The following is a 21003-nucleotide window of genomic DNA, read 5'->3' on the forward strand; positions in this document are numbered from 1 at the left end:
CATGCACAGCCCGAGGGAGGTAAGTCCAGCCCCCAACAGCGGGGCCATCCTTCTGCTGCTGGATTTTTCCAGCCAGAGCATCTTGCCGGCTCTGCTGTAATTTATGGAAATTGGTTTCTGACGTGGGGCTTTTTCTGTTACGACAGGGACCCACCGACTGGAGGAGGCAGAGCTGCAGTCAGGGCAGGAGAAGAGAGGGAGAGGAAGAGGTGGGGAGCAGAGGGACACCCGGAGAGTGGAGAGGACAGGGGGAGAAAAAGGCACAGAAACACTTCAGAGATGGGTGAGATGATATAACTAAGGGAGCAGGAAGAAAGGCAGAGAAAGGGAAAGAAGGAGAGCTGTGGGGAAGGGAAAGGAGCTCAGAGACTGAGTCAGCCTCAAGAGGGCAAACACCAGGAGACGAGTGCAGGGAACACCCCAGCATACCAAGAAGGACCTGTTCTGTCTGAATCTTCACCATGAGCACAAGGAAGAGCTGCCCCCTGCCACTGAGGCAAGACGACCAGGAGGAGAAGCAGAGTGAGGGTACTCCTGACCTGGAACGACAGGAATGTGAGGTGGAGCTGAGGAACAAAGCTATTCTGCAACAGAAGAGGCGCCTTAAACAGGCCACCCAGTTTGTGCACAAGGACTCTGCTGACCTGCTGCCCCTGGATGGCTTGACAAGACTTGGCACCTCCAAGGATCTGGTGAGTCCAGTGGGAACCCATTTGGGAAGGGGTCCTCCTAATAGCCTTCATCCCAGTTGGGAACTGCTTCCAGGCTTTGTGAAAGGATCATGGGTTCAGCAAAGATGAAACTTCCCTTCAGCATCATCTACGAGCAGGTCAGGGTGAGGGGAAAGAATGAATTGCCCATTTTTTGCATCCGTCTTCCCATGCATCCCCATATGGACCAAACTCCTCACAGAGACAGGCAGACATGGACTGGAGGGAGTCCCTGGGATCCAACTTCCCACTCACCTAGTACATAAATATGTTCGTCTGACATGTATGTTTCCATGTGGGATGTCTCTGAAAGCTCTCATATATCCCTGCATGATCCAGCTCAAAAGCAGACTCCTTCCTGGACTCAGCGGGGAGGGAAGAAGAGTTTATGAAACTCCAAGAGGCTTATGTTTGACCTTGTCACCTTTTTGCATTATTCTCCTTCCCCCCACTCTTTGGATTTCCGGAGGGGCAAGCACATGGCAAGATTGCTAGCCAGGCAGCTGCAGTGGCCAGCACCCGTGGATAACACCTTTGGGGAGGAGGCACGGGAGCGAGGCCTGTGGGCATCTCCTTGTGGAGAAGTGGAGCAGGAGGCATCAGGGAGGGGATCTGTTCCAGGAGCCTGGGCAGTTTGTGGTCTGGAGGGACCTCCCCAAGGCAGGCAGCAGTTTTCCACGGGATCTCTTGCTGGCGTAACTGCATGCATCTCCTCCTTGCTGTGGCAGTTTTGCTGTCTAACTTCTCCTCTCTGTTGTGGAGTTTAACTGCTCAAGGATGTGGAGGTCTAAACCATTTTCCCAAAAGAGGGCCTGGGTCTGGCCAGTGATGTGGACACAACCACTTATTCCAGCTGTGCCAGTGGATATCATAGAAGATCTTGCCCCTCCCTACAGCCCGTGCTTCCCTCTGTATCCTCAGACCATCGCAACAACTGCATGGATGCTCATGCTTGTATATCTCCTCCGGCCGTTTCCTGGCTCCCATGGCAGGCCCCGCGGCTGCTGGCAGCGAGGCGCTGCCGCGCACAGGGGCACATGTGTGCAGGACAGGCAGGGTCCCAGGCAGGGTCCCAGGCACTGGGCCTGAATGGAAGCTATACCCCTCGCTGAAACCTTCGGGTGCAGCAGCTCTGCTGTGCACAGACGAGGGGTCAGCGCCACGTTCCCGTGCCAGCGCACCCTCCTGCTCCCGCCACCCTCCCCGCAGCCGCCTCGGCTGCTGCTGAGAGCCCCTGGCTCAGCAGGGTCAAGGGTGGCTCCTCAGAGTCACCCTGAGCTGTCACCTCGTGCTCTGCCAGCCCTTCACAGCCGCGTGCACAGCTTTCAGCACAGACTAGTTTTGAGTGTCCTTCTGGCCCTGAACACCGTCACTGAAGTACAAGAGGGGAGTCACGTAAGTGTTGTGTTAGCAAGGGACAGGGCCTCTCCTCCCTGCAGGGAAGGAGCTCTGGCCACACCAGAGCCTGGAGGGCCCCATTCAGGCTGGCAGCGCAGGCAGGCTAGCACCGGCCCTTCAGGCTCTGCAGTGTTGCAGCCGAAATATCTCCTCAGGAGGGGATAGCCAAACATACCCCTGGGCTCTTCCTTGTACAGCTTTTGGCAGGGAACGGGGAGGAGACACTTTTGAGTCTTTTAGTGTGTGTTTGCTGAGCCCAGCCATGAAGGCAGAGAGAAACATGTCCACCTGCTTTGGTTTGGAGTTGACTCCTGTCACACCATGCCCCCAAAATGACAACTATGGTGCCAGCCAGAGTCCTGCACAGTACGGGTGGCAGTCTTGGCCTCCAGAGGCTGGCACTCTGAAGCCCCAAATGCTTGCTCTAGCGAGACAGGCCTTGTCTGAATAGCTTGCCACGAGCAGCTCTCCTGGTCGAATTAACCATTCTAGGCAGGAGACTTCCCCGCATGCAGATGGCGTTCCGTCACTCAAAACCACTGCATAGTTCGTGTTTGGTCCATAACAGAATGGCCGAAACATTTTTACCATGAAGCTAGGGAGCACTGAATAAAGTATAACATCTTTTCTGCCATGGAAATTTTGCACCGGTGTTAGAAGGCACAAAATAAAGTGTGGCACCTGTGCAAAGTTCACACACACAGTGCCATACCTGGGGTCAGTGCGGTAGCTGCGGTACCTCTGTTTCTGGTTTACCTTGGAGCAAGAGAAGAAGCAGGCCTTAGATTTCCAAGAGCAAATCAGCAGTCCCTGCAACTTGATGGGCCACTGTGATGTTTTGGGGGCTGCAAATTAGAGTCCAAAATATGCTTTCAGGCGCTCCTCCAGCCCCATGCCAAACTCCATCTATGTTTCCTAAATTGATCTGGCTCCCTCCTGGAGGACAGGAATGCAGTGCTGCAAACAAAGCAGCAGCAGGAAGTGCTAGAGAGGTTGATCTTGGAGAGAGTGCAAAAAGCTCGAGTCCTATAGCACTTACACTGGGAGGAGAGTTTAATTAATTCCCCAAAATGTATCTCTATTGACAGTGCCAGAGACTCCAGCTGTGGCAGCCCCGCATGTCCTAAAAATTGGAGCAAGGCCCCATGTAATTTAAAAAACCTACATGTTTTCTTATAGAGTCAAAGTCAGGCTGTTACTTTTTGCCACTCTTCTGTGTATTCTGGGTGTGCATTCAGCTTATGCAACGCATCCAGCAGTGTCTAGGATTTGATGCGCCCATCACATCTCCAACAATGAGCAATTATACATTTCAGTGGAGACCTCACATTTCCAGCTTTATGACAACTATAAGCATGACACTTTTCTTACTTTTTTTAAATGACAAAAAAAAAAAAAGTAGCTGCATGAGCTAAAATATTCTGAAAGTACCAAGAAGGTCTGAAGATCTGGCTTCTCCCCTCACAAAAATCAAGATTCCCAGCTTGTACCACTTCACTAATCATAGCAAGGCCTTAAGATTTCACATTGGAGAGCCTGAACCTGATGAGTTGCACTGGGAACCTGCTCTGACCTTTCTAAGAGTCCTGAGAGGGCCTCCCTTCCAGCCGCTGGCCACAGCTCCCTTCAGGTCCTCCCTCACCATCCCCTTCATCTCATTGTTTCTTACCAGCCCAAGACAGACAACAGTCTCCACTTCTCTGTCTTGCTGGTGAGACAGAAGACAGGCAGGGCCCCAGGAGTCTACTCTTGAATCAGATGCCTCCACAGTCCCAAAAGCTCAGCTACTCCCCATCCGTGCTTGGCCTCTTCCCAGCCTGAGTGACAAGAAGGAGACAGAGGTGGCAGCTGCAAAGGGCCTGCTCTTTCTGTGGGAAAGGTTGCAGGGAGAGGGAAATGTCCTTTGCATGCCAGATTGTGAGAGGAGACAGGAGGGAGGATGGGAATTTGGAGACCTGCTGTTGGTTCCCTGCTCTTTTCCCATGGCCCAGGCCTTAACTGGCAGCCAAACTGGCACTGTGCTCTGAGTATTTAGGGAGTGAAGTACAACAGCCAGCTGTGCTGTGGGCTTGCACAGTAGGCTGGGAAAAGACCAGGAACAGAGGGATATTTTTACCTCACTTTTTCAACTACTGCAGTGTCTCTCATGCAGCATGTGAACAATCTGACTTTCGCCCCTTCAGTGACGGGGAAACAGAGGCATAGGGGACACCTTGCAAAGAGCAATGCTGAGTGCAACCAAAGAGCCAGTAACAGCTCTCCCACTCCAGCTATGGGGCAAAACTGACAAGTCAGTGTGCTTCGAGTTGCAGTTTACACACGTCCCTGGCCTCAGCCCTCTGACCAAGCATAAAGCTAGTCTGAAGCACCCACCCCCTATATGGTTAATACAGCCCAACTCATTGGCAGGTCTGGTCTAATTCAGATGTTTGGCCTGCACATTGGTAAGATCCTACATCAAACTGCTGCATCATCTGAAAGTTGATTTTTTAATATTTTTTTTTTTTTTGAAAGATAAAAGCAATGGTTTACGCTGTAGCACATTAGCCCCTTCAGATTCATTGCCTTTCTTCACATAGGCAGTTGTTACTGAGAATGCGATTGTCAACTCTGAGCAGCTGCTCTCCTGGAGAAGGGCCGTGGGGCCAAGTACCTGGAGAAAGGACAAAGCTACCTCCAACAGGCCCACTTCATTGATGCTGCCCATTGTTGATACAGTAGCTGTGCAGGGACTGCAGGCACTGGAGCAACAGTGGGCAAAAACTACAGCATCAAGCTGATGACGAATGGAGCTTTCTTTCCAAAGCAACACTTTCCTGTGTGTGTATGCAATGTTGGGACAAGAAGGTTTTCACAATTTTTCTTGCCTTTTGGTGCACCTCCCCTTCTTCCAGCCAGAAGAAAGGAGATAGGAATGAGGAAGGAATACGAGACACATGAGATATGAACAAGATACATGAGATGATAGATAGGAATAAAGTTCCTTCAGCCGTTAATCTGGCTGATCATAGAATCATAGAATCGTTAAGGTTGGAAAAGACCTTTAAGAGCATCAAGTCCAGCCATTAACCTGTCACTGCCAAGTCCACCACTAAACCATGTCCTCAAGCACCACGTCTACCCGTCTTTTAAATACTTCCAGGGATGGAGACTCAACCACTTCCCTGGGCAGCCTGTTCCAGTGCCTGACTACCCTTTCGGTGAAGAAGTTTTTCCTAATACCCAACCTAAACCTCCCCTGGCGTAGCTTGAGGCCGTTTCCTCTCATCCTATCACTTGTTACTAGGGAGAAGAGACTGACCCCCACCTGGCTACAGCCTCCTTTCAGGTGGTTGTAGAGAGTGATAAGGTCTCCCCTCAGCCTCCTCTTCTCCAGGCTAAACAACCCCAGCTCCCTCAGCTGCTCCTCATAAGACTTGTGCTCTAGACCCTTCACCAGCCTTGTTGCCCTCCTCTGGACACACTCCAGCACCTCTATATCCTTCTTGTAGTGAGGGGCCCAAAACTGAAGCTGATGGCACTGCCTTCTAGCTGTGAACAACACAGGGCTTCATAGGTGCTCCCCCAGCTAGGAAGGGAGTCAAAATAGTATCACTTCTGATGTTGGGGTGCAGAGACAGACTCCAAAGAACATTAGATGCTAGTTTTAGTTTCCTATGCAGGGGATGCTTCCCACTTCATTACAAATAATTGCTTGTACACCTAGAATTTCTGGAGTCCTGCCTGCTTACCCACATGTACGTCACATGCTGCATCCCCCGTCCCCTCCCACATTAGAAGGTGTGAGTGTGCCTGGTTAGATGTCAGCACACACCCACCAGGTAGTGTATTGCAGTACCTGAACAGGTATGATACTGCCAAGTGCATATTTAGCTGAAAGAACAGACGTGTGGGAAGAGCATGCATCAGGCATGTTCTTCTCCTCCAACAATTGCATCCTGGAGACCTGCCTGCCACAGACAGCCCAACACTTTAACATCACCTTGTGGCTACAGAAAAAATCTAGGGATTTAAAGAAAGTTTTTTGGGATAAGCCTGTATCTCATCAGGATGATCAGCTGGGTTAAGCATTTGCAATCTGCTTCCCTGGGCTAGAACACATCCTTGTCCTTAGCTCCATACTTAGCTGGGATTTCTCTTTCTTTGTGATGGAGACAGCAGCCACATAGTGTGGTCCAGCGACGTCTCTTGGAAGGCAATCTGAACAAGCTGCGCCGTGAGACCAGGGTTCAGTCTGCATGGGTTCAATCTCCGCTGGCAAAAGACCAGGATGAAAAGATGGAAAAGGGAGAGGACAGGAGAAAAGAGACTTCATCCCTGCTAATACAGTGCCAGGTAAGGCAACAACACAGTGCTGCTGATTTCACAGTGATGGCAAATGCTCAATGAGTTCCAGCTGCCCCACTCCCAAGGGCCATGCTAAGTTATTAATTGCAAAGCCAGCTGCAGCTGGAGAAAGAGAATTTCCTGCATGGCCTCTCCTAGAGTTTGGATTCAGTTCTGCCAACAGACAGAGGAAAGCCTTTCTGCCACATAGATTCTAGTTGTCCATATTGGAAGATAAATTACCTTTATCGCATCTCCTCCCTTTGAAGGCCAGCTTTCCTATGATATGAGGTATTTCCTAACTGCATACAGAAGCAAGGAACGTCTCCTTATCACTTTAAGACAGGTGCCCCTAGTTGATTTACACTTACTAGATCCAGTCTGGTCTGATTCTCTCAGGTGTCAAAGGACCTCCTAAGAAAGTGGCTAATTGTGCTTTGAATTAGTGTTGTTGCATTTCTTGATGGAAGCAGTATTTTTAGCTCCCTTTTCTTCTTATATCCTCCTACGCAGCAGAACACATTCCTCCCTGGCCCCTGTAGGTAAGAGAGCACATCCAAAAGCTGTGCCCCATGAAAGAGGGCTGTATGGTGAGAGCTGTTCAGTAATACGCAGATATGAGACTCACCAAGATATAGACCTGGTATAGAAAACCCATTTTAAAGCTGTGTTTATTTCAGTTACCTGCCCTAAAGACATCTCACATGTTAGAGTGTAAAGTCTACACTTCCAGGAAAAACACATACACCTTTGAAAATTCAGTTGGCACAATTAATTATCATATGAACACAGCCTCATAGCAAGTTTCTGAAATGTTCAGATCAGGTGTCTCAGGACCACGCAAAGCCACTGTCTGGTTTGTTTTCCAGCCTTTACTGTTGCAGTTAGGCATTGCTTACCCTGAGTTTTAGACTCTGATGCAGCTAGGTTAACATAACCACACTTGGGAAAACAGGCTAGTAGGATGAATGGCTCTCACTGTAATTTCTCCAAATAGCTGGAGTCTTTTTTTGAGCAAATGAAGGTGTTTCTTTAATCACTACTCTGTATTGTTCTGTAAGAGGAAACTCAATGATGAATGGTGGTTTTTTGCCAGGCATGTACATTGAACAAGGACAGGCATGCATAGGTATCATATCCCAGGGGCAGTAGCTAACTCAGCGTCATAGTCCACTCCTAGTTCCCCTTTTGTGTTTCTAATGGACTGTACCCCAGCTGTCACACACATTACATTTTCATTCATGGAGGAAGGTTAATGAACATCACAGTCAAGGAAATAGGTCTAATGCTGCACTTAACTCCCCCTGAACTCAGTACCTTCTGCGCGGGTATTTCTCTCTTTTTTTGCCCCTCTTAAGAGCCAGTCACTGTTTGTCACACTTAATCTTCTTACACCGAAGGAAGGGAAGATCCCCTCTTCTTCTTTTTAGTCTTGCTGCTTTTCATGTTCACATTTGTAAACTTCAAAAAGCCTTGCCTATAAGTAACAGATCTATGGCAGGAAATAGCACTCAGGGTGCCAGTTCATTTTAACCAGAGAGGTGAGCTGGTACCTTTTGGAGAACTTCTCAACTATGGTGTAGTTTTTATTAGAAATGGAACATGAACCCAGTGAAGTATCTTCTCCCTGACACCAGCTCCCGAGAAAAGATCACCTACCAGCATAAAGCTTCCATTTACACTCAGGCAAGTATGCTGAAAACTTCCAAGTGGTAACAAATGCATCACCTGACTAGTAACTGAACTTGACTAGGAAATAAAGCTGAAAATATGTAGACTTCAGTGACACAGGGAAATTCAGGCGATAAGTGTTTTCACTCTAGCAGGTTATAGTTGCCCTGTGCCTAAGGCCTTTTCAAGTTTCAGAGATCACAGACAGACCCGTCACTCACCCTCCTGTTTACTTAAGTGGGTTGCTCACATGGTACTTCAGCAGAATTGCCCCCTTTTGTGGCAGTTTTTGCAAAGCACTTTGCAAAGCTTGCCATGACTGGCACCTGCATTGTAAAATCGAGCTGTTATTTTTTGCGGTGAGGCTTGTATCTCGTTGACTTGGAAATAGATGCTGAAAGATTCCACTGCTGTCCAAGGCTGCTTTTCCCCTGTGCCAAAGCAACCTGGGATTAATCAACCTTGGTTGGTTAAAGCAGCTTCTTGACTTTGGAACTGACGTTATTTCAGAAAACAAAGCTCTTCATAAATGGTGATCCTTCCTGATTCCCCTCCTCTCTTTCTCTTTCTTGGAAGTCCCCATAATTGACCTTTTTAGATAAAGACTAATGGCGACTGGTAGTAACAGACTGAAAATTCTGAGGCAGAGATGAGAGTGGGTAATGTGATGAAAAGTCCTATTAGTCCAAGAAGGCTTGCAGTGCTCATCGGCTGCCTGTGTACTCCTTACCTAATCTGCATTGTATTTGTAGTATGCTGGACCAAGGACTCTCCTCAGGCTCCTGGTGAGTTCTCTGGACAAATAGTTAGTAGTATAATTGGAAGGTGGATAGCTGTTGCGAGGCTGATTGATAACTGTGCAGGGCTGTTTACCACTGAATGGGGAAACGTCGTTTTCTACAGAATAATCATTGTCCTGTTATATCCTAGCAAGTTTCTAACTTGCAACTTTTGGCCTGCTCTGAAACAAAACTCAAGAATCTGCCTAGTGATACAGTTGGCCTCTGTGAGCCACAGGGATGGTTAACTCTTTCCCAGTAGAATCCATGTCTGTTAATGAGGAAGAGCTGATTCAGCTGGGCAGTTGGCAGGTTGCAGCCTGGGCAGATGTGGTAGCATACCTGACCTTCACACTCATGACTAATATACCCGCTTAGGCAGTGAGGAGGCACAGGGAAGCCTCTTCTATGAAGCACAGTACAGAGGATGAGGAGGGAGATGCTTATCTGCACTTTGTGCTTTATCTTGCCTCTCGCCTTGTGGCCTTGCTTAGTCTGGCCACAATCCTTCCAGGCAGGGCTGATGTGTCAGTGAGGACCAGACAGCACAGACATCACAGAGCTTTAAAAGCAGAAGGGGAGGCATTTTGTCATAGAATCATAGAATGGTTTGGGTTGGAACGGATCTTAAAGATCATCTAGTTCCAACCCCCGTGCCATGGGCAGGAATAAGGAACTGTCCTCTGGGTCCAGTCACTTTCCAGGCTGTTTTCTCTCTAGAAGCCTGGACTTTGTAATACCAGCTTTTGCCACAAACAGCTGTTGTCATGAGGTAAGGCAGGATCTCTGTGGCTGGCCTTGGGGACCTCTGTGGGCAGGCACTACTCCTAGTCCTGAATGTTTAAACTTGACACTCCAGGCAGCCTGGACGCATGGCGGCAGTTTTTTTCTTGAACAAGCAGAAGTATTGCCAAAGTCAGGAGCTTCTAAATAGAGTGCTTTGCACCTCTTCCCCTTCTGTGAGGCTCTAGCATGCTCCCCCACTTGCTTAAAGCTGATTTGTGCCGAGAGGCAGGAGGCATGCATGAATGAAGGGCAAGAGAACGGGTGTGCATTCTGGGAATAGGCAGCAGCTCAGGTGAATCTCCTACCAGCTCTGTCATGTGTGATCTGTATTACCATGAGATGGCAGTTCAAGCTGCTCTCCAGTGAAATGGGACTGCTCATTTGTGAAGGAGCTGGGGGAATATTCCTGTATGAATGCGCAAAGAACTGCAGAGAGAGCTTCTGGGGGCTGGTTTCTCTGTGCTCTGACTCTGTTTCATGAATCTTCCAGCTGGTATCAGGTTGGTTAAGTTTTGTGTTCTCCCAACCTGTGACTTTGTAGTTCTGTGGTAATTTCCATACCATGTGCCAAAGAGCAGCCTCGGATTGAATGTAGATGCCAATGTGGCTGAGACTGTGAGAAGCACATGATATAATGGGGAAGGCACAGTGCTGGCAGCCAGAAGTTTGTGAGATCTGTCTTGGTTTTAGCTTTCCTAAAGTATTTAGCATTATATGCCCCACTTGGGTGTTGTAAGAAGTCACAAGTGTTTGCAGTCACACGGGACTGTTAATTAACTGGACATAATTCTTTATGAATAAGACATGCTTTTTTACATTAAAGAAGAAAAAGGTATAATAATCGAATCAGGAGCTGTTGAAAATATGCATCTGTGCATATTTTCTGTGTAGATACTGCTTGAGCACTGCTCTCCTTGTTCCTTGATGAGGCCACACATGGTGAATGCTCATCCTTCTAAAAGCACTGATTTTATTTAAAAATACATCATATATACGTATAGGAGTCTTACATGATTCTTGGTGAACCCTGTAAAACAAAATAGGTTGAGATCTCTAGCTCCAGTGGTCTCACAGTTCTTGAGAATTTCTCAACTAAATGGCCATTCTAGGAATATGGTGTATCTAAATGTTCAGAATGATGAAATTCTCTACACTGATATACTGCAGATGCAGTTTAGACCAGAGGAAGAGCTCCAAGACAAATCAGATGAAGTTTCCAGCATGTGCTCTCTGAGGTTGCCTTGAATGCAATTAGTACTCAAGCTACTATTAGTGTTGTGTCTGTTTGCAGCATTCCAGTATTTCTTACAGGAGGTGTTTTCTCCTTTCTCTTTATAACAACTCACAAATAGCACATTTTTGAAAATGAAATCTTGGAAATACTGGATGTAGCTCTCTGTGATGATTAACCCATGTAATAACCATAAACAGATTTAGTTTAGGAATGAGCGTAAGCATAGAGGAGCTGTGGGAGGTCTGTTGCTGCTTCCGAGTGGCTCATGGCACTGAGTGCCACAGTGGATGGAAGAGAAGGAATCACAGGTAAAATACAAATGATAGCAGGAGGAAAATGAGCCTCCCAAGAGGGAAACTTTGAGGTTGGGGTTTTTTTGGGTGTTGGTGCAAGCCAGAGCCTTGAAGAACTAGGCCATCAAGAATGGGTATGGTTAGGCACTATAGGTAGGTGCAAGCCATATTATGTAGATGGCAGTTACGCCATCTTTTCCAGTTCCTTTACTAAGTCCTGCTCCTCCTTTTTTTTCTGAATATAACTCTTACTGATGTCCTTGACAACCCTATTTTTTCAGACCTCTACCATATATGAGACCTACTGTTACTTCAGCACCTTTGGCCTGCCATTAAGGACCTCTGTGCAGAGGGGACAGAAAACAGATGGCAACCACATCTCCTGTTCCCTTTCAAGTGCAAAGGGGTGAAGAAATGAAGTGGGCAAGGCACTGGGGATTGCTGCAGTAAGATCATGCAGAGGTGACTCGGGTGCAGGGCATCCAGTCTCTCCCTTTGCTAGATGCCACCAGCTGTGAATATTGTAGTTGTAGTGTTCATGTCACATTTTCTTAAAGAGCTGTCTAGCAACTTAATGTAAGCCCCCCTCAAAATAGACACCTCTTGATTAGGTTGTTTCTTGGATTCAAGAGTCACTTGGATGTGTCAGTTATCTTGAGAACTGCCTTAAATTCAAGCTTTTCTCAGGGATGCTTGTCCTGGGTGCTCCTGCTTCTCCCACAGACTTCTCCCTCTGGAAGCTGTTCAACTGAGAACAGACATCTAGCCCTGGAATATTGTTCCCGGTGACACCAGAAGAAATGGAGAGAAGAAACCTACAAAGGCCGTGGCACATGCTTATATTCCTTTAGAAGCTTTTCTATATAGATATAGATATCAATTATTGCTGATACAGTCCATGTGGGTTTTCTGGACAAATTTTTCTGGACAAATTCACTCTCTTTTGACTGGAATCCTGCTAAGTTAAAGTCGCTAATACGAGATAAGTGTCTGGGCAATCAAACACAAATTAAAGATAAATTCAAAAAGAAGCCTTTGGCAGAGGTTTGCAGAACACTGGGGAGACCACCATTGTCTTGGATGAGTCTCCCGCCTTCTGACTACTGCCTAAAATACCACATCTTTGGCTGTGTTGCTAAGGAAGGTCTAAGGGATTGTCACACTGTTGGAGGAGTGGGTGTGCCAATTTTGAGCCCACAGTAATTATCTGTTGTTGTTTTTTCTAGTGCCAAGGTCAGGTATTGAAAGCGACTGTTAACACTGGGTGTCTACCAAATCTCATCTCCAAGAGCTGTTTAAACCAGCTGGGGTAAGTCTTTGCACAGTAGAAAAGGAGGGGTGGCTAAAAGAAAACCTACGACAAGAGCGTAGGCACTCTTGATTCCCAGCCCCAATGATAATGACTAGCAGCTTTGCATGTGCACATGGCTGTTTAGGAGATGATGCAGAGGGTGGGCTACAGGGCAAGGCATCAGGAGCACTGGCAAAGTTGTGTGCAGACCCCAGACTAGGAGGCAGAGCTGTGTCATTCTGTCTGTGTGTACTGCAGGGCAAAGCCTCAGCTTTGATTAGCCTCAGCAGTGAGGAACCCAAATGGACAGCACCTTATGGTTTTGCTTGTGGAATCTGCCTCCAGACATGCTGTATGAAAGAGATTTCTCCTCTTGCGGGCCTGTTCCCAATGAGACCAAGAAGTACTGCCATCAGTGAGAAGTCCTGTTTTTCCTCCTCTTCCTCCACTTGAGGCAATAACACCTCTTGTGTCCCACAGGCTGGAAGAAGTGTCTGCCATGGACTGTGGAGACCTCTCTCTTCCCATCCCCAGCGTTGTTGGCCGAGTAGAACATATGGAGTTGCAATTTGGCCAGGAGACAGTGCTGTGTTCAGCACTGGTTGTAGGTGAGAGTGCCAGCCCCTCCTCTCCCCCAGTTTTCCTGTGTCCCTTTTGCCCTGCCAAGGGCATTTAAAAGGATCTCTGGGAAAAGCATAATGCGGTGGGAGGTTGGTGATGTGGTCACCTCCACTGCTGGCCAAGACCATTATGCGCTGTGAATACCCTCAATGTAACCAAAGGCAAAGGGCATAGGAAGAGTACAGAGAAGACAGAAGATGTTGAAAGTGGGGAGAAATGAGGTGCTTTTTAGTGCTTTTTTTTCCACACAGGATGTGGAAAATTCTCATTTCCTTCTAAAATGGACCTTTCTTAAAATTATCCAGACTGCTTGATTAGTCCTCTGGTGCCCTATGTTCTCCCATTGAATGGGCACTTGTGTCTTTGGCTGGATGGAAGTCATCAGAGAAACCAACAGACGATACAGCTCATTCCCCAGAGGGTTTCTCTGTGAACTCATCTGCCTCTGCTGCAGGGAGCACCCTGGAAGAACCTGGTAGCCCCAGAGTGCTGAGTCTCCCTCGGTGTCCTGAGGCAGGACCCTTTGAAGGAAGGAGCCGTAGGAGACAAGGTCAAGTCAGCAGGCACTGGAGCACGCCCAGAAACAGCAGAAAGGCTGCATGTTCTGCATTTACATCAAGCTGTGCATATGCTGAAAACAACTTGGTCGTCTTTTTTTTTCCCCGTTCTTTCTCCCTGTTAATCTTCCAGCTTTACCCTCTTGCCTTTATCTGTCTCCTCACCTTTGATGATTACTGTTCATCTTCCAAGGCCTCCCTTGCTCCCTCTTGTCATGTCCATTTTTCCCACTTTCCTAGTCATCTAGAAAGAGCTTCCTCCTCTTCCACACTCCAGCTCACTCTTCTTCCCTGGTTTCCTCTCTACTTGTTCTTGCCCTGCATGGGGAGGCTGTATTAGTACCAGCACAGGTGAATTTAGCCCAGTAGCACCTATCTATTTTGCTGGGATGTAGAAATGGCTACCTGGAAGGAGCACAATGGCTACATCTGTGCCTTACATCTCCCTGTGCACACAGTGCTCTTGCTTATGTGGTTATAAATAAATTATAAAATACAGCCACTGGTTACAGGGCAAGCAAGCATCCAGGAGATGTGGGAAGTGTTAATGATGTTACTGGTGGATGCTGAATCCTGCAGGCTCCAGGACCTGGGGATTCCTCCTTGTCTGCCACTGAAGTCCAGATGGATGACTCTAAGACCCAGGAGGTCGCTCTCACCCAGTCCAATGCGTGTTCTTAGTGTCAGGTTCGGACAGTAGCAAGGCTGAACATGTATTCCAGAGAGGCACATACAGAGACGACACAGACAAGGCCAGCTACACAGATTACTACACATAGAGCAGTGCCTTTACCAACACTCACATAAACACCAGCACAGATAGCCCAGTCCTGGTCCTCCTCTCTGGCTGACCAGGATTGAAGGTCGCCAGCAGAAGCTCGTACATCCTCAGTCTCTAGATTCACAAGCACACTCATATTCAGAGTCTTCAAATAACAGCACAGCTTCTAGGTCCATGTCTGGACCCTGGGCCCCTTACCTAGCCACTGAGCCAGACCTTGAGTCTTTCCAGGTGCAGGTTTCCTCCTACTCACTGGCTAGACTAGACTGGAGTTTGCTAGCTAATTATGTATACAAAACCACAATCATATACGATTAAATTCACTGGGGAAATATAAACACACCCAAGTCTTTCTAGTTAGTGGCATTTAGACCTCTCACACATATGCCCTGTCCTCTTCAGTTTTTGGCTTATAAACCTAAGGCCCCATGACCCTGGTCAGAGCTGGTACCCAGAGCTCTCTTGAATGCTGATCTCTCCAGTTGCTGGCACCCAGACCTACAAGCTCTGTGACCCATAGTCCTCCAGTTAGTGGAACTTAGATCCTGCAGCACACACTGCAGTCCCTCCAGTTGCTGGCACCCAGGTGTATGAGCCCTGTGGCCTGTGCTCCCTTCCCCAGTTACAGGCACCCAGACTTCTCTTGCACACTGGTGTCTCTAGTTGCTGGCACCTGTGAGCTATGTCCTTTCTCCAGTTGCTGACACAAGCCTATGGGCCTGTGGTCCCTTCAGTTACTGTCACCTCTTGCATAACAGTCCCTCCAGTTGCTGACCTCTAGAGCTATTTGCCCTTTAACCCGTGGCATCCGCTACACTTGCTGACACTTAAGACTTGCAGCAGTCACACGTAGGATAGAGAGGTTACACAGAAAAAAATTATTTAATAAAATTATTTAATAAGATGATCGGATAGATTCTGGCCATCAGGTGCAGGGTTTGGTCAGACAAGTGAACTGACCAACAGCCTGCTTGCATGTGACTGGCCCCCTTATCCCCCCTCCTCTCCATTTTTCCATGCTTGTTCTTCCCTGATCCACCCTGCTGCTTGCCTTCTCCTGCCTTTGGACCTTCTCCTACACAGCCCATAGTAAGTTTTACATGATCCCACAAGCCCCTTCTGATACCTCATAGTAAGTTTCAAACAATCTCACAACCCCCCTCAAATATCTCATAATACTCATGATAATAATGGTTCCCTCCTCTTATCGGCTACAAAGTTCATTTTGACCCTCTTCAGGGCTGTGCCTAAGTAGCTTCTTCAATGGCTCATCAGTCAGTGGCAGAAGAGTGCCGGTCTTTGTTACTGTCACTGTTACCACCTGCTTGTTAACATTTGTGTGTTTAATTCATCACTTTCCTTGTTATTTGTTATTTACTTTATACTGAATAGACCATAACCATATAACTTTATGAACCAGACGCTCTTATATTCCACATCCTCTCACAGGAGAGACACACTTTCTTTAGAGGGGGAGGATATATACTCTGAGCCTGATCAGTCTCTTCTCTTTTCTCAGATGATGAAATGTTGGAGTTTTGCATTGGTCTCCAGACTCTGTTGTCTCTCAAGGTAAGGAACAGCTTTTTGCTTACTGCAGGGCTCCTCTCAACCAGTTCTCCAAGATTTGGTTGCTGGAAGCATCAGAAATACTTACAGCCAGGTCTTCCAGGGTGCCACTTGCAATGCTTGTTACACAGCTGCCTGGCTAGCTGCAGTATGCTCTGAGTCACTGATTCCTTTCCAGTCCTTCTTAAAGATTTTAAGAAAGGAATCGCCCAATAGGATACTATCACATCTCCCATTCCTTGTATTCCTGACCATACAAGTTGCAACCAGGAAGAGGAAACTGAAGAGGAGATTAGAAAAGGCAAGGCACACTGTGTCATGACTTATATCTGTGTTGCCTTTTGAAGGCAGATGTGAACAAGCTCTGCCCTTGCTTTGAGCCAAACGAAGCTGTGTGATCGCGTTCAGTGTCCAACACCAGCTGGACACGGGTGGAAAGAGTCCTCTCCTTTTGTCAGCTCAGCTCGGGGTTAGTGCTCTGCTGAGCCTGGCTCCTGGGTGGCTCAGAATATGGCTGCAGCAAGCTTGCTCCTGCCTATCAAATATTTGTAGCCACGTCAGACTCATAAAGCAGGAAAAGCATTGGGCTGAATGGCTGAGTGATCACCTCAGAGGGAGTCATAGGAAGAAGAGAGGGGAATGGCACTGTGGAGGGTTTGGAGAGGAATCCATTGAAGGGAATAGGAGCAAGGAGGCAGCGTGGGGAACACGGAGGGGAACTGTAAGGTCTCTACAAACCCAAAGTGGCGTTGTTTGATGATTATACAGGTTTTCCCCAGTCATAGGCATCATGAGATTTGCTGTCTGAAATGTCCAGCAAGTAACTGGCTCTCCCCTTCTTTAGTGTTGCATCGACTTGGAGGAAGGAGTCCTGAGATTTAAAGCACTGAGTCAAGAGCTGCCTTTTCTACATGCCTCTGAAGAGCCTGGTCAGTGACTTGTTCCATTCCCCACATCTGGGGCTGAGGAGACTTGCTGCCATGAGAGAGAGATAAGGGTGAGGCTCACATGCCCCTAACCTTGCTGAGTTCTAAGCTGAGGCATTCACCGAGGAGTGAGAAAAAGGCAAATGGGTGCTGGAAGCTGCTGTTGCTGGGAGTGCCTCATCTTGAGAGCTGTCCCTCCTTTCAGTGGACCCTCTTGCTTGTCCTCATGTGCTGAGTGGGCGTTTTGTTCTTGTTTTTCTGTCGGTCCCTAGTCACTCCAATTTCTGCTTCTGTCCTAAAGTCACTCTACCCTGTTATTGATTTATTTTTACAATACCCTCTGTTCATGAGACAAGAGAGTCTCTGTGAACAATCTCCAGTTGTTCTGTGGACAGTGCTTTCTCCAAAAGCCTCCAAAGATTGTCATGAATGTTTCCCTTCTCTTTGCCTCCATGTGAGTGGACTCCATTCCCCTTTCTTTGTGGGAAGGGCTCTGTGGCCAGTCTCCTCACCTGTACCCTGGGAAGCTGCATTTTATTACTTTTTGCTGGCTCAGAGCAGAATAGAGTATTTTCTTGGAAAAACCTTGCAGCAAGAACACTTTTAGAGTTCTTAATTCTAAGAAACATTTGCAGAAATGCTGAACGTAGATGCCTAGAGTACAGTGGATGGATACTCACAGGGGCTTGGGCTTTGCCACTGCATCCTTGGCCACTAAGCTATATTTTATGAATAGCAATGCTTATCATCGCTTGGTGTTATATGTAGTAACCAGACTTGCACACCCTGTTCTTCTGACCAGGCCTCTCCTCTCTGCACTCCAGCTGCTAGAGCTACATTCCTATCACCTCTGCTGCATCATCAGAGATCCTGCCACTCAGCCTAAATGCTGCGATGAATTACAGCACCCAGAGTCTTCTGCTCTGTCAGCTCCTTTCTTTCAACTTGAAATCTAGTGATTGGACACAGATACACCACCAGCCTCAAATCCCGGCATCCCACAACCCATCAACTTTGCTACTCCTGCATGAAACAAGAACTAGACTTCCTTGCAGTATCAGCTCAGGTCAGAGAACTGTGAACTCATCTGGAATGACCAGGGTGATTATTAAGTCACTTAATTGTTGGGGATTTTTTTTTTTTTTTAAAATTTCTTGAATTTTTTTAACAGAGCATAGCTGTATGATGAACACAGTCTATTCTTTACTAGCTCTGGGAAAGATGCACCAGATTAGGGCTTGGTCCATGCCTCATGACTACTCACTCACTATCCAAACTATACACAACCCTTAGAATGTCATGACATCCCCATTTTGCCTATCTAAAAAAAAACCCCTAAACCTGACCCTAAATCTAGCCCCCAAAAGTAACCCTAACCCTAAACTTAACCTCTAAAAAACCCATAACCCTAACCTTAAACATTAAATGCCAGCCCTAACCCCTAATCCTACACCCTAGCCCCTATCCCTAAAGATAACACCCTAAATCTAACCCCTTAACTCTAACCACCTAACCCTAATCCCAAACTCTAACCCCTAACCCAAACCCAATCCCTAAACCTAACCTGAACACTAACCACTAAACCTGACCCCAACGCTAAACCTTAACACGAAACCTAACCCCTAACCCTGACCCTAACCCCTAACTGTAAAAGTTAACCATAAACCTAACCACCTAAATCCAACCCCCTAGCCCCCAAACTCTACCCTTGTAACCATAACCCTAATCCCAAACCCTAAACGTAATAACTAACACGTAACTCTAAACTCTAACACTAACCCTATCCCTAAATGCTAACCCTAAACCCTAACCATAAACCTTAAACCTAACCTTAACTCCCTAAGCCTAAACCTAATCCCCTAACCCAAAACCCCTAATCCTAACTCAAACCAACCCTAAACCCTAACCCTGACCTTAACTCTAACCCCTAACCCTAAATCTTAAGCCTAACCCTAAACCTAATCCTCTAACCCAAAGCCCCCAATCCTAATCCAACCTCCCTAACCCTAACGCTGTCCCTAGCCTAAATCCTACCATATCCCTCACCGCTAACCCTTAATGCAACTCTTAAACCTAACTCCTAACCCCAACACTAAACTAAACCTAACTGTAACACCTAACATAAAAACTAACCACAAAACCTAACACTAAATGTTAATGCTAATCCTAGCGCCTAACCCTGAACATAACAACTAATCCTAACCCCTGGCCCCAACCCCTAAACACTAACCCTAGCTCCCTAAATCTAACCACCTAACTCTAACCCACTTATTCTAACCCCCTAAACCTAATTCCAAAACTTAACCCTAATCCTAAACCTAACGTTAACTAATACTAAACCCTAACCCCTAAACCAAACCCTAACCCTATCCCTAACTCCTAAGCCACAACCCCTAACTGTAACCCTAACCCCTAAACCTAAACCCTAACCCTAAGCTGCTAAATCTAAAGCCCCTAACTCTAACCCCCTAAACCTCACCCCAAAACCTAAGCCTAATCCTAAAACTAACACTGAATCTAATCCCTAATCCCATCTCTTAACTCCTTACCCTAACCCATACCCCTAACCCTGTCTTCTACCCAAACCTTAACATTCCAGAGCATCTGAGGGCTTTTGCCAGTGCCCACAAGGGGCCCTGCTTCCCTCCGGAGCGCCCCAAAGGTTTAGCGAGTCTTTGTGGAAGCCTGCAAGGGGCCCTACTGCCTTCCAGAGTGCCCTGGGGCTTTTGCCAGGCTTTGCGAGGTCCACAAAGGACCCCGCTTCCCTCCAGAGCACCCCAGGGCTTTTGCCAGGCTTTGCTGATGCCCAGGCAGGTCTCTGCTGCCTTCAAGAGTGTCTGGCAGCCTTTGCCAGGTTTTGCTGATGCCCACAAGTGGCTGCCAAGGGAAGGTGAGGGCCACTAACAGCTTTCAGTCCTGGCCACTTCTGTGTGGGAGCCCTAGGTGGTGGGTGTGCATTTTAGAGCTGCGCTTTGGTGCGGGTGAGGGGGTAGGTGAGGGTTAGGGGGCAGAGCCAGCGCAGAGCCCCAGTGCTGGTGGGGCTGTGAAGGGGCTGCCAAGGGAAGGGGAGGGCCACCTACAGCTTTCAGTCCTGGCCACTTTTGTGTGGGAGCCATGCCTGGCAGGTGTCCCATTTTGGAGCTGGACCCTGGCTAGGGTGAGGGTGTGGGTGAGGGTGTAGGTGAGTAGGGCTCTTCCTGAACTCAGACTGAAGCCAACAGGAATCCTTCCAATGATTTAAAGGGTCCTGGATGGGATCCTACAGAAAATTGGCACAACTTTGAGCTGACAATTTTACTTTGACTAGTGCTGTCACTTACAGCCCTGCAGATACTTGCATACTAGCTACTGCTGGAATTCACCAGGTGCTGTTCTTACATGTCAGTCTTGGGATAATTCTGCTTCTGCTCACCTTCAGAACACCCTCCAGTCCTTCTGAAGCCTTTCTGCGATTCGCATGCCTCATTTCTCACATCAGCAGTAGTTCACGTTTCTCTGCAAATTAACGTGCTACAGTAGGTGAAAATCACCAGCCCTATCTGTCCCTCTCTTGTCTGCATAATGAATCATTCTTTGCACACTCCTTACCTTCCCCCAAGCAAATAATTCATTCTTCCACTGGTAAGTAAGTGACAAATTTGCTTCTTCCAAAAGGAATTCTTGCCTTCTTAGATAATCCTTTTAACACTTCCCTGTACCCTAGCTGCTAATACTCTCTCACGTTGTGCCACTATCTTGCCAGCCTTTCCTCTTTGTTCTTAACAGTTGCATGTATAAATGTAGACTGTGCCACTTGCCAGTCACAGGGAGGATGTTTCCAAGCAAGCACTGAATTAGCATCTGAGAGCTCTTCTTTTGAGCTGTGAAACCAGCTCCAGAGCAGAAGACATGCTTTTCACCTTCCTCCTGTCCGTCAGTTGAACATGCAGGCCCACACAGTAAAGGTCTCTTCCACCCAGACACTGAGGAAGCTGTTGCCAAGTTATCCTAGAACCTCCCCATCAAGCTTTGTTGCAGGCAGAGCTTACAGAAAAAAACACATTTGTATGACTAAATGAGAA

The 21003-nt window shown here is 47.5% G+C and overlaps 1 protein-coding gene across 1 annotated transcript; it reads left to right on the top strand.

Moving 5' to 3' along the window:
• Positions 1-332: 332 nt before the first annotated feature.
• On the top strand, positions 333-20796 carry NRIP2 (nuclear receptor interacting protein 2). Its single transcript, XM_082308569.1, has 7 exons — positions 333-692; positions 6267-6443; positions 12424-12506; positions 12969-13096; positions 15967-16019; positions 16861-16945; positions 20361-20796. Exons 1-7 carry the CDS (start codon positions 462-464, stop codon positions 20459-20461), a joined length of 858 nt encoding a protein of 285 aa, XP_082164695.1. The 5' UTR covers positions 333-461; the 3' UTR covers positions 20462-20796.
• Positions 20797-21003: the final 207 nt, after the last annotated feature.

Source organism: Platalea leucorodia (genome assembly GCF_965183815.1).
Source record: "Platalea leucorodia genome assembly, chromosome: 4".
NCBI classification, from domain to species: domain Eukaryota; kingdom Metazoa; phylum Chordata; class Aves; order Pelecaniformes; family Threskiornithidae; genus Platalea; species Platalea leucorodia.